At 35.2% G+C, this 16,165-nt stretch overlaps 3 protein-coding genes across 3 annotated transcripts; all 3 read right to left on the reverse strand.

Moving 5' to 3' along the window:
- Nucleotides 1-1,258: 1,258 nt before the first annotated feature.
- Nucleotides 1,259-4,485, reverse strand: LOC116020964 (receptor-like protein kinase 5). The gene is made up of 2 exons (XM_031261543.1): nucleotides 1,940-4,485; nucleotides 1,259-1,842 (listed from the first exon to the last, which is right to left on the reverse strand). The coding sequence occupies exons 1-2, from the start codon at nucleotides 3,855-3,857 to the stop codon at nucleotides 1,385-1,387; spliced, it is 2,376 nt and encodes a 791-aa protein (XP_031117403.1). The 5' UTR covers nucleotides 3,858-4,485; the 3' UTR covers nucleotides 1,259-1,384.
- A 5,627-nt stretch (nucleotides 4,486-10,112) lies between these two features.
- LOC116020963 (receptor-like protein kinase HSL1) lies at nucleotides 10,113-14,030 on the reverse strand. The gene is made up of 2 exons (XM_031261542.1): nucleotides 11,171-14,030; nucleotides 10,113-10,603 (listed from the first exon to the last, which is right to left on the reverse strand). Exons 1-2 carry the CDS (start codon nucleotides 14,010-14,012, stop codon nucleotides 10,278-10,280), a joined length of 3,168 nt encoding a protein of 1,055 aa, XP_031117402.1. The 5' UTR covers nucleotides 14,013-14,030; the 3' UTR covers nucleotides 10,113-10,277.
- Nucleotides 14,031-14,051: 21 nt separating this feature from the next.
- Nucleotides 14,052-15,953, reverse strand: LOC116020264 (receptor-like protein 52). Its single transcript, XM_031260748.1, has one exon. It carries the CDS (start codon nucleotides 15,951-15,953, stop codon nucleotides 14,052-14,054), a length of 1,902 nt encoding a protein of 633 aa, XP_031116608.1.
- Nucleotides 15,954-16,165: the final 212 nt, after the last annotated feature.

Raw genomic sequence — 16,165 nt, forward strand, 5'->3', positions numbered from 1 at the left:
GTATTGTAGACACATAATTCTAAATTAAAGAAATACATATGTATCATTTTTTGTTGTAGCTACTAATTTATTTAATTTAATAAGAGTAAAATAGAGTGAGAAACTTAATTATGTCAAATTTGATTGAGATGAGGTTCGAACCTAAGACCTTTTTTATAGAAATTAATAGATAAATTAAAAGTTAACGGAATATTAACGGAGAAGAGAATATTTAACGGAAAACTTAACGGATAATCATAAAAGTAAGGTTAAATTAGGTAATCTCTATTAATAATATTAATCTGAATTATCTTAACCATCTATTTGATTAAATAATTCATCTGAACCTTCCATTTGATTAAATAATTTGACCGCCATTTTTTCTACCCATTTTAGGCCTAACTCTCTTTGGCTCTTATTAGTATAGTAGATAATTGGTTGGAGAATAGAAATAAATGAAATAGTTATTTTTAAGGACAAAAATGTCAATTTAACATTTCAGGGGGGAAACTACCATTTTTAAAATAACTGAGGGGGAAAAACTGCCACTTTAATAACTCAGGGGGAAAAAGTGCTATATGCACATAACTTAGGGGAAAAAATGTCATTTTCTCTTCTTTTTTCTTAGACTTTTAGTTGAGATGGAGCACATGCTTCAATTTGGTATAAATAACAACATTTATTCCCTCCACTTATCAATTGGAAGGCATCTTCACCGAAGATGTGTTGCTTCATGCTTTTGAAGTCATCACATCCAAGCTCACACACCGACTTTGAGTTTGAGGGGAGGGTAAAGAATCATTCCATATTCCTAATTTCACCATTTGCACATATTTAGAATATTTGTATTCTTTATTCTTAGGAATTACTCTTTATTCTTAGGAATTACTCTGTATTGTATTAGGTAAATATTTATTCTTTACCTAATTTATATCTTTAACATTAATTGCTTAACGATACAAATACTCTTGTAAACTTTAGGTAATATATATAAGTATCATTTTTTTTCTCTACGCATGATGCATCTTCTTTACCATCTACTCATCTAACGTGTTTTTCTTCTTACAATATTTTAAATTGTATCACTTACATGATGCTTAAAATAGTTTCGTATAAAAGAAATTAAAAACTTTAAATGTTCCATTCATCCATTTATATTATCTTTTTGATTACTCCAACTCAATTTATGTTTTCTATAACTCTTACTCTATTCTTGTTAATTCTTTAATTCCTTTTGAATTACCTTCTCTATAAAATCCTTATGATTTACAATCTACTATTGCCTAAATTCTAAAATTTTTTCAGTTCATATCCTCTATTTATAAACCATGATCTTCATCTTCCAATATCTCCTCACTACTAGTACACTTATTTACAAAATAAAAAACTGCTTATTTACAATCTACTATTGCCTAAAGTCCAAAATTTCACAGTTTCTATCCTGTATTTCTAAACAATGATCTTCATCTTCGAATATCCCCTCACTACTAGAACACTTAATAAGCGGTAAAACATCACGCTCACTAACACTTCTTTCTTTGCCATATGGTGATAGAGGGCTGGGATGTTGGAGGATCCACAAGGCTTCTCTCATGGTTGGTCTTTGAGCTGGAGTTTTTCCAGTACAGAAGATCCCTAGCTTGAACACTCCACACATCTCATCAATGTTCTCTGCCTTCTTTATTTCCTCATCTAAAGCATCCTCAATGGGGCTTTCTTCTACAACATAGTATCGAGCCCAGTCAGCTAGGCACCAATCCATATCTCCATCGTTCGGCTCTCTTCCTGTCACCAGTTCCAGAAGGATCACCCCGAAGCTATACACATCAATCTTCTCATTCACTTTTCTAGTTTTTACATACTCTGAGATCAACATTATTAAACAAAAGTTTAACTTGCAAAATTCATTATTTGTAAAATTCATTATTTGTAAGACAAATTTAGTTAGATAGTGACTCACCAGGAGCTATATACCCACATGTGCCAGCAAAGGTCGACATTGTGTTGGGATCACCATGTTTCATCAACATTCTGGCTAAGCCGAAATCTGCAATCTTGGCATTGAACTCTGAATCTAGAAGAACATTGCTGGATTTTACATCCCTATGAACAATTGGCGGTGAGCAGTTGTAATGCATATAGGACAGCCCTTGGGCAGTTCCAATTGCGATCTTCAGTCTAGTAGGCCAGTCCAGGAATTGGCCATGTGATCTTTTCTTTACATGAAGCCACAGATCCAGGCTGCGATTTTCCATGTATTCATACACAAGAAGGTTTGATTCTTCACATGAAATGCAGCACCAGAGCTTCACTATGTTGGAATGACGAATTGTTCCCAGTATTTTAACTTCTGCTTGAAACTCCTTCTCAAGCATCTCATCCAACTTGTTCTTGTTCCAAATCCTCTTCACAGCAACTTTCTCTCCATTACTCAGCGACACAACATAAACTTTCCCTGATCCACCACTCCCGACCACATTTTCCTCGCTTAAATTTGGTATAATGTTGGATTGGTTGAAGCTCAAAGTGTGGAATGGTGTGAGCTTCCAATCCTGAGTCAATAATGCTCCTTCTCTTTTCTTGTAACGTCTGAACACCATATATAGACCGGCCACTACGAATAAAAATGCTGCTAGAATGGCAATAACTTCAACTGAAATCTTATTAGATTTCTCAGTTTTTGCCCCACAATCCCTGAGGCCTAATGAGGACATAGTAGCACAAAGACCAGGATTATTCAAGAAGCTCCTTTGAAAAGCTGCATCTTCAAATTGATCTGGGATTTTCCCCGAGAGATGATTGGAGGACAGATTGAGTGAAGTTGGCTTCAAACGGCCTATTTCAGGTGGGATTTCCCCGGAGAATTGGTTTTCAGACAGGTCTAGCTGATTAAGGTTTGGTAAAATACCTAGTGAAGGAGGGATTGTACCGGAAAGCTGATTTCTACTGCATATCAATGTGGACAATGACTTCCAAGATATAATATTTGAAGGAAAATTTCCAGAAAGCATATTCCCATCAAGCATAAGGACCGATAAAGAACTAAGAGCCGTGAGTTCTTGAGGAATTTTACCTGTCAAGAGATTATTGCTTGCCCTGAAGGTATCTAGCTTGCTCCAAGAAGAGATTGCAGATGGAATTTCACCCGAAAATCGGTTGTTGCTGATATCAACTAGAGATAAATTTGATGCCACCTTTTGTGGCAGCTGACCAGTGAACTGGTTATTGTTAATCAGCAACTCTGTCAAAGGCCCAATTGTCCATAGACCATCAGGAATTGTACCGGAAAGATTGTTTCTCTCAACCCTGACTCCACTCATGGTGTTGCAATCCTCAAGTGATTTTGGTAACTCACCCGTGAGATTGTTGTCAAAAGCATAAATGCCATACAATACCTTATTATAACACAAACCATCTGGTAGTGATCCTGTAAGATGGTTTGTGGAGACATCAAAAACTTTAAGCTTCGAAAATCGACCTAAATCTGGCGGAAGTTCACCTGACAGATTGTTCATGAAGAGTTGAATAGAAGACAGTGCTGGCAGTCTACCTATGCTTACTGGTATTTTCCCTGATAATTGATTCATGAACAAGGCCAAATTTTCCAACTTTACCATCTTTCCGAAGTCTTCTGGAATGCTCCCCGTCAAGCTGTTATTAGAAAAATCAATTACATTCAAATTCAATGCCATAACTGGACGGGGAATAGGCCCAGACAATCTGTTTGTGTAGAGGAAAACCGTGGTCAAATTCTTGAGCAGGAAGAAGTCACTTGGAATGTTTCCACTCAAGTCATTTTTGCATAAATCCAGGTACTCTAGTGCTTCCATGCTGCTGATATTTTCCGGGATTTTGCCAATCAAGTTGGCCTCTTTCATCCAGAGGTATCTCAGTTTCTTCAACTGGGTAAAACTTGGCGGGATTTCCTGTGGTGAGAAACTATTCTGGCTAAGAACAAGAACTTCAAGATTCAGGAGGTTGCCAATCTCTGGAGGGAATGAGCCATTTGTGAACAGGTCAGCTAGCTGAAGTTCTTTCAGACCTTTTAGGCCTTCAATTCCAGCTGGAACGCCGCCCACGAACCAGTTAGAAGACAGTTTAAGAACCTCTAGTCGAGGAAAAAGCAGGCTAATATCATCAGGGATGATGCCGCTGAGGTTGTTAAAAGAAAGGTCCAAGTATTCAAGGTTGGAACAATTGTACAGAAATGTAGGAAATAATCCAGGGATATTGTTATTGTTGAGATCAAGAAGAGTAAGATTTTTCAGGTCGCAAATGAAGGGTGGGATTGTGTCGTTGATGATTAGCCTACCAAGCTGAACTTTGGTGACGACTCCATTCCGGCAGGTGATTCCCAGCCAGGTACAGTGGTCTGATGATGAAGTCCAGTGATGAGAGATGTTTGGTGAATTCGAAAAGTGCTTCTTTAAATTAAAAAGAAGTGATCTTTCAGAATTTATACTACTGGTTTGGAACAGTACATGACAAGGAAAAATAAAGATGAAGAGTGTGAGGGTGCAGAGGTTGATTGGCATGGTTGACAAGCAACGTGCATATATTCTGGGAAGTTATTCAAGAAATAACGAATGTTGGCATGAAATCCTTCTGGGATTTTGTGCAAGTTACCGATTTTGTGAGGAAGACTTTGCAGTATTGCACACTCAACTCTGTAGTCTTTAAGAAGTCAACGTAGTAGTATTTTGTGGTATGATTATTTTCCTTAATATTTATACCTATTTTAAAATTTGATTTGTTTTTGTGTTTAATAGTATATTTAATGTAAGTACTAAATATAAAAATTTTGTATAGTAATACTACTTAATATTATTAAAAGTTGAATTTTATTTTTAAAAAGAACATAATAACTAGCTGTTACTAACAATTTAACATCTGGTGTAAGTTTGTTAATTACATGCAACAAGAAGAATTGATCTGTTAGGACTGGTTTGGGATTGTCCATGGCAGAGGAAAGTGAAGATGAAGAGTGTGAGGATGCAGAGGTTGATTGACATGGTTGGCATGCAATGTGCGTATATTATGGGCAGTGATTTTAAGGTATTGTTTGCATGCAAAGTCAACTTAAGTCATTGCAGATTTCTGTGAGGACTGAGGAGAAAGGCTACCCATTATTGCAGAGTCAATTTAAGTCTTCGCGAAGTCAATATGAGCATGTTCGGTTGTGATAATGGAGGACTGGAGATATTTTTTTCTTTTTAATAAAAAAGTCGTAACCCGCGACCCACGTTGGGGCAATTTATGCTATGGCCGGGTACACCTAGCAATGTGGACCCGAGTCTATATTCATAATTTTAAAACTCTATGTTAATAATTTTAAAATTCTATGCTCACAATTTTATATCTCAATATACAAAATTACATTACTCAATATACACAAATTTTGAACTCTTTATTCACAATTTTGTTATATAAATTCAAAAATTGTGTTATACTGTTGAACATAAAGTTTTGATACTGTTGAATATAGAGTTATGAAATTGTGTACATAGAGTTATAAAATTGCAAACATAGAGTTGGGAAATTGTGAACATGAAATTATGGGATTATGAATATAGAATTATAAAGCTGTGAACATAGAGTTATGAAAATGTGAACATGGAGTTATGAAATAATGAACATAAAGTTATAAAATTGTGCAAGGTAGACCAGGTCCATATCATACAGTAGTTATGCCGTGGACCCAGGTCCACTTGCAAGGTGGACCTAGGTCCAATACGACGTCGTTTTACAAATTAAAAAAAAATAAAAAATCAATAAGAGTAAAAATACAGTGATCCCACTTCAATTTGTTGGGTTATTTGGGTACTCTTTTTGTCAACCAATCCCCAAGTAGTTAATATAATTAGCTTCAAATTATTTATTTTTTTTTAATTTTTTTTCATGGTATTAATAAAATACTTGGTAAATAAATATATAGCATTATTTTGTATTATAACTTTGATATTTAATTACAAGATATTGTAAAAATAAGAAAAAGGACAATGTAATGAATATCAATTGACAAAAAAATAAAATTGTCACAAATATTATTAACAAGAGTGACCAACAACTATTTGTCACAAAAAGTACAAAAATTAGTGTCCATGTTATATTTTGTCACAATTACATTCATTCCGGCCATATTTATAAAGCTGCCAAAATGCACATACATTTAATCACAGCGTATGTTATGACACTATTATTCTAGTAATAGTGACAACTTATTCGTAACAAATATTTGTCACAATACCATACTATATGTGACAACAAAAAAGTTATCACAATTATCTAACACAATAATGTCGAATTATTTTTTTTGTCACAAAAAAGATATTATTTGTGACTAAATTATGAAGGGTCACAAAAAATTTGTCACAAAATGTACAAAAAGTTGTGTCCATATTATATTTTGTCACAATTACATTCGTTCCCGCCATAATTATAATGCCGCCAAAATGCACATACATTTAGTGACAACAAATAGTGACAACGTATGTTACGACACTGATATTCTAGTAATAGTGACAACTTATTCGTAACAAATACTTACTTGTCACAATTACCATATTATCCGTGACCAAAAAAATATTATCACAATTATCCCACATAATAGTGTCAAATTATTTTTTTGGTCACAAAAAGGTATTATTTGTGACTAAATTATGAAGCGTCACAAATGTTTTGTCACTAAATGTCTTCATTCTTGTAGTGTATGCATATTTATTACTATACTAGTTTTACACGATATTTATTACTATACTAGTTTTACACGCGCATTACGCGAATGGGTTAATGCCCAATATTTATATTTAAATAAATATTTGAAAGTATATCAATGCAAGATTATATAGGAGAAGGTTATACATAGGTAATTGAATGTCAAATTTATTTATTTAAATATGTAACTCAAAGTATATGAATCCAAGATAATATAGGAAATTCATTATAATTGTCACTAAAATAAATGTTTGCAACTTTGTAAAATCGATAGTCTAAATATTTGGTCTAAAAATGATAGTCTAAATAAATACTACTTTTAGTTTGATTTTTTCTAAGTATTCTTAATTCTATTTTGAATAACATTGTCATTGTCTTCATATTTACTATTTGTTCTGTTCCTTTTTGTTGGTAGTGTGTTATTTGCAATTGGGATATTGTTGGTAGCATTGATGACAACGTCATGCAATGAGATTATAATATAGGAGCTTTGGACTTTCCCATAGGTGTTCTGTTCGGGGTTCATTTGGTTCAACCATTATTGTTGAATGAGTTATTGTGGATAAAAAATCCCTAGTTTAAGGAAAAGATTAAATAAATTAGTAAAAATTTGAAAATTTTAAATATGATGTATTCCAAAGATATTAAAAGGTAATTTCTCACTTTAATTTGCTAGGTAATGGGTTATTTGAGTACTTTCTTTGTCAACAAATTCCCAAGTAGTTAATTGGTTTCAAACTATTCTTTTTATTTTTCCATGATATTAATAAAATACTTGGTAAATAAATATATAACATTATTTTGTATTATAACTTTGATATTTAATTACAAGATAGTGTAAAAAGAACATAATGGACAATGTAATGAATATCAATTGATGAATTTGAATGTACAAAATCTTTGCATTAGAGAAAATAAAGACAATATAACTAATGAAATTAGTTTTCTTATTTAATTTATTGATAATGAATATTTTTTTTTTAAATAAAGGCATTATAGACATATAATTCTAAATTAAAGAAATTCACATGTATAATTTTTTGTTGTAACTACTAATTTATTTAATTAAAAAAGAGTAAAATAGAGTGATTCCGCTTCAATTTGTTGGGTTATTTGAGTATTCTCTTTATCAACCAATCCCCAAGTAGTTAATATAATTAGCTTCAATTTTTTTTTTTAAATTTTTTTCAGGGTATGTGTTAATAAAATACTTGGTAAATAAATATATAACATTATTTTGTATTATAACTTTGATATTTAATTACATGAGGATATTGTAAAAATAAGATAATGGGCAATGTAATGAATATCAATTGATAAATTTGAATGTAAAGAATCTTTGCATGGGAGAAAATAAAGACAATATAACTAATGAAATTATTTCTCTTTTTTAATTTAATTTTTTGATAATGAATATTTTTTTCAAATAAAGGTATTGTAGACACATAATTCTAAATTAAAGAAATACATATGTATCATTTTTTGTTGTAGCTAATAATTTATTTAATTTAATAGGAGTAAAATAGAGTGAGGAGCTTAATTATGCCAAATTTGATTGGGATGAGGTTCGAACTTAAGACCTTTCTTATAGAAATTTATGGATAAGTTAAAAGTTAACGGAATATTAACGGAGAAAGAGAATATTTAACGGAAAACTTAACGGATAATCATATAATTAAGGATAAATTAGGAAATCTTAAGGAAAAATATAAATCTAAACAAGCTGAACCATCAATCTGACCGCCATTTTTTCTACCTATTTTAGGCCTAATTCTCTTTGGCTCTTATTAGTATAGTAGATATAGATTTTATTTATTATTTAATATTTAATATTAGTTTTTCTATATATTAGTATTTTCAAATGATTTAAGAACTTTTCAACTAATAGAATAAATTTTATTTTTAATTAAACTATAAAGGAATATAATGAGGATTATAAGTATTTATATAATTAGATATATTATTATATACTATATTAGTATATATATGATAATAAATAAATTGTGTTGCATCCCCAATCATCCTCTCACTACAAAAAAGGAATTATTTAGTGACACAAATTTAGTGGTGGTTCTTAATAATCGCCGCTACATAAATGTTTAGCGACGGTTTCTTTGACTGTCGTAGTATAATAATTAAAATTAATCAAATAATATTTGTAGCGTTTTAATTTCCACGGTTCAGGGAAACCCCCGCTATTAACCGTGGAAACCGCCGCTATTAAGCAGATACAACATGCGTTTTGCTGTTCCAAGTCCTTATTAAAATATATTAGAATGAAACCACTCCAAGTGTTCTTCTCAAAGTCTCATTCTCCATCACTTTGCATTTCCTCAGCATAGTTGCCTTTTACAGTTCTCAGTCTCATTCACAACCATTGATTCGGAGATTTTTTTGCAAGTTGCATTTCTCTTCCCTCTCCAAATTCAACTTGAATTGTGATACGGTAATTTTAGCATACTTTCTTTCTTTTGCCGATTTAGATTCAGCAATATATTCTTTCTCCATCTTTGTTAGTTATGGATTTAATGATTTTCTGAGTGATTTTTTGCATCATGCTTGGAATTGATAATCTAGCAAAGTTGGTTATTTATCATATTTTGTATTAAAAATAAATAAATAAATTGAATTAACGCCACTCATTTTAAAGTCTGATTACATTATCGTCTGTAATCTAAATATTGATAAAAACTCTATTATTATTATTATTATTATTATTATTATTATTTTGAAATATTCATTAGTGTTAATTTGAACCAACCACGTACTCAAAATATCTGTGAAGAACAAATTTGCATACGTTTAAACTAATTTAATGCATAGTAGTTCCTTGTGAAAATAATTTTTTTGGGAAAGAGTCAAAATTTGATTTGCAACCCTAGCCGCCCCTATTAGTCAAGACGAATTTTCTCCCCTAGCTTTTTGCTAATTGCATGGAAGCTTCATTTCAGGGAATTGCTTAATATTTGTCAACACTCAGCAGCCTAACTTGACGTACAAAACGGAGGCCGTCAACCACAAAACAAGCTAAACTATTTCCCGACATTTCCAATTAATTCATTTGGAGTCTTGTGACGACTTATCGCTGTCCATAATATTAACAATTAATTCATTTGGAGTTTTTGACAACTTTTAGCATTCACTATCCAATGATGTGTAATAGATAGACCCTATTTTGTGACCCTAAATCAGTTTAGGTTGTTGATAATTGAGTAGCTCAACTTAAGAAAGATAATAAGTTGCTTCTATTTGTAGTCGATCTTGTAACCCTATGGTTATCAAATCAATAGATTAATCAGCTTGATTGGGATTGTCCTTATGACGGTATCTTTTAGCTTAACATGAGGAGAAGAAAACTTTGACAAATAAAGTTTGTGTATCTCATTTTGTAGATTTAGCAAGCTATATGAAAAGCATAATTACACAATTAAATTGAAAATTTATGTAATATAGTGTTGTTATTTTGACATAATCTGTCGATACAACCTATGGTTTTAAAATACAACAAATGGCTTAAAATTAAACCATCATCTTCATCTTCCAATATAATGTCCCCTAACAGCTGACACTTAATTGGTTTCCATTTAATTTGGTGATGGTGGGCTGCAATAGAGGAGAATCTGCAAGACCTTTCTCATGGTCGGTCTTTTAGCAGGATTTGAACCAGTACAGAAGATCCCTAGCCTGAAAACTCCACACATCTCATCTAAGTTATTCTCTGCCTCCTTGATATCCCCATCTAGAGCATCCACTATTTGATTTCCTTCTTGAACGTGGTAGCGCGCCCAATCAGCTAGCCCACAACCCATATCTCCATCAATCGGCTCTCTTCCTGTCACCAGCTCCAAAAGGATTACCCCAAAACTATAAACATCAAACTTCTCGTTCACTTTTTTCGTATATGAGTACTCTGAAAACAACATTAAAAAAAGGTTGAAATTACAAAATTCGTGAGTAAGAAAAATTTAATCACAAGAGTGGCAAAATATAATGACTTATTGTTGGGCAGAGGCTCGTAAGGGGCAAGCTAGCACCATGTGACTAGGGAAATTGTTGGGCGAAGACTGTTAAAAAATCAATACCAGCACCTTGACTTTCAAAAATGTGTGGCCGTATAAAAAAATAAAGTTACATCTTTGCTATGAGCGGTAGCTTTCTGCGTAATGGTATGCTCTCGATCCTAATAAGTGGTACTAGAGCTTATGCTAGGAGAGACAAGTTCCAGCCAGAGCAATTAAGGGGGGATGTATTGTTGGTCCCAACAAGAACAATTAAGATTGTTAGGCGGAAGCCGGACAGGAACAGTTAAGACTGACTGGTGTTGGGAGTAGGATTGTTGGACGGAGGCCAATAAGGACTAAGTCCAGTAACATGTGACTAGCTAGGGAGATTGTTGGGCAAACATCTGTTAAATTAAAAGGACAAGTTCAGCACCTTGGCCTCTCAAAATAATTGTGTAAGTGCTCCTAACACTTACCAGGAGCTATATAGCCAAAGGAGCCAGCAACAGTTGAGACTGTGTTGGGGTCTCCATGGTTGATCAATATTTTGGCGAGGCCAAAATCTGCAATCTTGGCATTGAAGTCAGAATCCAAAAGAACATTACTGGATTTCACATCTCTATGAACAATTGGTGGCGAGCAGTTGTGATGCATATATGAGAGGCCTTTAGCAGCTCCAATTGCGATGCGCAGCCTAGTAGGCCAATCCAGGAATTGGCCGGGTGATCTTCTCTTTGCATGAAGCCATAGATCCAGGCTCCGATTTTCCATGTATTCATAAACAAGTAACTTTGATTCTTCACTTGAGATGCAGCACCAGAGCTTCACTATATTCGAATGACGAATTGTGCCCAGTATCTTAACTTCTGCTAGAAACACCTTCTCACACAACTTGTAGTTGTTCCGAATACTCTTAACAGCAACTTTTTCTCCAGTGCGTAACGCCACAACATAAACTTTCCCTGACCCTCCACTCCCGACCATATTGTCCTCTGCTAAATTTGGTAAAATGTCTGATTCCATGAAGTTTAAAGTGTGGAATGGTGTGAGCTTCCAGTGTTGAACCAATGCTTCTTTTCTTTTCTTTTCTTCCAATCGTCTAATCTTGAACACATGCACCATATATAGAATGGCTACTAGAAACAAAAAAGCTACTATACTTCCAATAATGGCAATAAGTTTGGATTTCTCAGTTTTTGCTCTACAATCCCTGAGGCCTAATGAGGGCGTAGTAGCACAGAGACCAGGATTGTTCAAGAAGCTCTTTCGAAAAGACACAACTTCAAATTCATCTGGAATTTTCCCCGAGAGATGATTGGAGGACAGATTAAGAGAACTTACAGCCAAATGACCTATTTCAGGCGGGATTTCTCCAGAGAATTGGTTTTCAGAGAGGTCTAGCTGATTAAGGTTTACTAAAAGACTTAGTGCTGGAGGGATTGTACCTGAAAGTTGATTTCTGCTGCATGTCAATGTGGACAGTGACTCCCAAGATATAATATTTGAAGGAAAATTTCCAGAAAGCTTATTCCCATCAAGCCTAAGGACCGATAAAGATCTAAGGGCAGTGAGTTCATGAGGAATCTGACCTGTTAAGAGATTATTGCTTGCACTGAAGAAATATAGATTGCTCCAAGAAGAGATTGCCGGAGGAATTTCACCAAAAAATTGGTTGTTACTAATATCAAGTAGAGATAAATTTGATGTAATGCTTTTTGGCAGCTGACCAGTGAACTGGTTATTCTTAATAAACAACCATTTCAATTGCCCAGATGTCCAAACACCATCAGGAATTTCACCAGAAAATCGGTTGTTGCTAATATCAACAATATATAAATTTGATGCCATCTTTTGTGGCAGCTGACCAGTGAACTGGTTATTGTTAATCTGCAACACTTCCAAATTCTCAGCTGTCCATAAACCTTCAGGAATTTCACCAGAAAATTGGTTGTGGCCAATATCAAGTAGAGATAAATTTGGTGCCACTTTTTGTGGCAGCTGACCAGTGAACTGGTTATTGCTAATCAACAACCTTGTCAAAGGCCCAATTGTCCATAGACCATTAGGAATTGTACCGGAAAGATTGTTTCTCTCAACCCTGACTGCACTCATGGTGTTGCAATCCTCAAGTGATTTTGGTAACTCACCCGTGAGATTGTTGTCAAAAGCATAAATGCCATACAATACCTTATTATAACACAAACCATGTGGTAGTGATCCTGTAAGATGGTTTGTGGAGACATCAAAAACTTTAAGCTTCGAAAATCGACCTAAATCTGGCGGAAGTTCACCTGCCAGATTGTTCATGAAGAGTTGAATAGAAGACAGTGCTGGCAATCTACCTATGCCTACTGGTATTTTGCCTGATAATTGATTCATGAACAAGTCCAAACCCTCCAACTTTGTAAGCTTTCCGAAGTCTTCTGGAATGCTCCCCGTCAAGCTGTTATCAGAAAAATCAATTCCATTCAAATTCAATGCCATAACTGGATTGGGAATAGGCCCAGACAATCTGTTTGTGTAGAGGAAAACCGTGGTCAAATTCTTGAGCAGGAAGAAGTCACTTGGAATGTTTCCACTCAACTCATTTTGGCATAAATCCAGGTACTCTAGTGCTTCCATGCTGCTGATATTTTCCGGGATTTTGCCAATCAAGTTTGCCTCTTTCATCCAGAGGTGTCTCAGTTTCTTCAACTGGGCAAAACTTGGCGGGATTTCCTGTGGTGAGAAACTATTCTGGCTAAGAACAAGAACTTCAAGATTCAGGAGGTTGCCAATCTCTGGAGGGAATGAGCCATTTGTGAACAGTCCAGCTAGTTGAAGTTCTTTCAGACCTTTTAGGCCTTCAATTCCAGCTGGAACGCCGCCCACGAACCAGTTAGAAGACAGTTTAAGAACCTCTAGTCGAGGAAAAAGGAGGCTAATATTATCAGGGATGATGCCACTGAGGTTGTTAAAAGAAAGGTCCAAGTATTCAAGTTTGGAACAATTGTACAGAAATGCAGGAAATGATCCAGGGATATTGTTGTTGTTGAGATCAAGATGAGTGAGATTTTTCAGGTCGCAGATGAAGGGGGGGATTGTGTCGTTGATGATTAGCCCACCAAGCTGAATTTTGGTGACGAATCCCTTATGGCAGGTGATTCCCAGCCAGGTACAGTGGTCTGATGATGAAGTCCAGTGATGAGAGATGTTTGGTGAATTCAAAAAATGCTTCTTTAAATCAAGAAGAATGGATCTGTCAGGACTGGTTTGGGATTGTCCATGGCAGTGGAAAGTGAAGATGAAGAGTGTGAGGATGCAGAGGTTGATTGGCATGGTTGACACGCAAGGTGCATATATTCTGGGCACAGCTATTCAAGAAATAAGGATTGTTGGCNTTGCACCAGAAAGCTGATTTCTGCTGCATGTAAATGTGGATAGTGACTCCCAAGATATAATATTTGAAGGAAAATTTCCAGAAAGCTTATTCCCATCAAGCCTAAGGACCGATAAAGATCTAAGGGCAGTGAGTTCATGAGGAATCTGACCTGTTAAGAGATTATTGCTTGCACTGAAGAAATATAGATTGCTCCAAGAAGAGATTGCCGGAGGAATTTCACCAAAAAATTGGTTGTTACTAATATCAAGTAGAGATAAATTTGATGTAATGCTTTTTGGCAGCTGACCAGTGAACTGGTTATTCTTAATAAACAACCATTTCAATTGCCCAGATGTCCAAACACCATCAGGAATTTCACCAGAAAATCGGTTGTTGCTAATATCAACAATATATAAATTTGATGCCATCTTTTGTGGCAGCTGACCAGTGAACTGGTTATTGTTAATCTGCAACACTTCCAAATTCTCAGCTGTCCATAAACCTTCAGGAATTTCACCAGAAAATTGGTTGTGGCCAATATCAAGTAGAGATAAATTTGGTGCCACTTTTTGTGGCAGCTGACCAGTGAACTGGTTATTGCTAATCAACAACCTTGTCAAAGGCCCAATTGTCCATAGACCATTAGGAATTGTACCGGAAAGATTGTTTCTCTCAACCCTGACTGCACTCATGGTGTTGCAATCCTCAAGTGATTTTGGTAACTCACCCGTGAGATTGTTGTCAAAAGCATAAATGCCATACAATACCTTATTATAACACAAACCATGTGGTAGTGATCCTGTAAGATGGTTTGTGGAGACATCAAAAACTTTAAGCTTCGAAAATCGACCTAAATCTGGCGGAAGTTCACCTGCCAGATTGTTCATGAAGAGTTGAATAGAAGACAGTGCTGGCAATCTACCTATGCCTACTGGTATTTTGCCTGATAATTGATTCATGAACAAGTCCAAACCCTCCAACTTTGTAAGCTTTCCGAAGTCTTCTGGAATGCTCCCCGTCAAGCTGTTATCAGAAAAATCAATTCCATTCAAATTCAATGCCATAACTGGATTGGGAATAGGCCCAGACAATCTGTTTGTGTAGAGGAAAACCGTGGTCAAATTCTTGAGCAGGAAGAAGTCACTTGGAATGTTTCCACTCAACTCATTTTGGCATAAATCCAGGTACTCTAGTGCTTCCATGCTGCTGATATTTTCCGGGATTTTGCCAATCAAGTTTGCCTCTTTCATCCAGAGGTGTCTCAGTTTCTTCAACTGGGCAAAACTTGGCGGGATTTCCTGTGGTGAGAAACTATTCTGGCTAAGAACAAGAACTTCAAGATTCAGGAGGTTGCCAATCTCTGGAGGGAATGAGCCATTTGTGAACAGTCCAGCTAGTTGAAGTTCTTTCAGACCTTTTAGGCCTTCAATTCCAGCTGGAACGCCGCCCACGAACCAGTTAGAAGACAGTTTAAGAACCTCTAGTCGAGGAAAAAGGAGGCTAATATTATCAGGGATGATGCCACTGAGGTTGTTAAAAGAAAGGTCCAAGTATTCAAGTTTGGAACAATTGTACAGAAATGCAGGAAATGATCCAGGGATATTGTTGTTGTTGAGATCAAGATGAGTGAGATTTTTCAGGTCGCAGATGAAGGGGGGGATTGTGTCGTTGATGATTAGCCCACCAAGCTGAATTTTGGTGACGAATCCCTTATGGCAGGTGATTCCCAGCCAGGTACAGTGGTCTGATGATGAAGTCCAGTGATGAGAGATGTTTGGTGAATTCAAAAAATGCTTCTTTAAATCAAGAAGAATGGATCTGTCAGGACTGGTTTGGGATTGTCCATGGCAGTGGAAAGTGAAGATGAAGAGTGTGAGGATGCAGAGGTTGATTGGCATGGTTGACACGCAAGGTGCATATATTCTGGGCACAGCTATTCAAGAAATAAGGATTGTTGGCATGAAAATCCTTCTATCTTACCGATTTTGTGAGGAAGACTAGGCATTCGTGCAGTATTGCACAGCCAACTCAGTAGTCTTTGTGAAGTCAACGTAGTTGTATTTTAGTACCTACTCTATCTCATTTTAATTATCTTATTTACTATTTATTG

Source organism: Ipomoea triloba, chromosome 5 (assembly GCF_003576645.1).
Source record: "Ipomoea triloba cultivar NCNSP0323 chromosome 5, ASM357664v1".
Classification (NCBI taxonomy): domain Eukaryota; kingdom Viridiplantae; phylum Streptophyta; class Magnoliopsida; order Solanales; family Convolvulaceae; genus Ipomoea; species Ipomoea triloba.

What these genes read in the sequence shown, in the direction of transcription:
- LOC116020964 (XM_031261543.1), bottom strand. Translation starts at nt 3,857, where the DNA reads ATGAAAGAGGCCAACTTGATTGGCAAAATCCCGGAAAATATCAGCAGC. An exon ending in ATGTGGGTATATAGCTCCTG is followed by an intron (nt 1,843 to 1,939) that starts GTGAGTCACTAT and finishes TGTTGATCTCAG; the next exon opens with AGTATGTAAAAACTAGAAAA.
- LOC116020963 (XM_031261542.1), bottom strand. Translation starts at nt 14,012, where the DNA reads ATGCCAATCAACCTCTGCATCCTCACACTCTTCATCTTCACTTTCCAC. An exon ending in CTTTGGCTATATAGCTCCTG is followed by an intron (nt 10,604 to 11,170) that starts GTAAGTGTTAGG and finishes TGTTGTTTTCAG; the next exon opens with AGTACTCATATACGAAAAAA.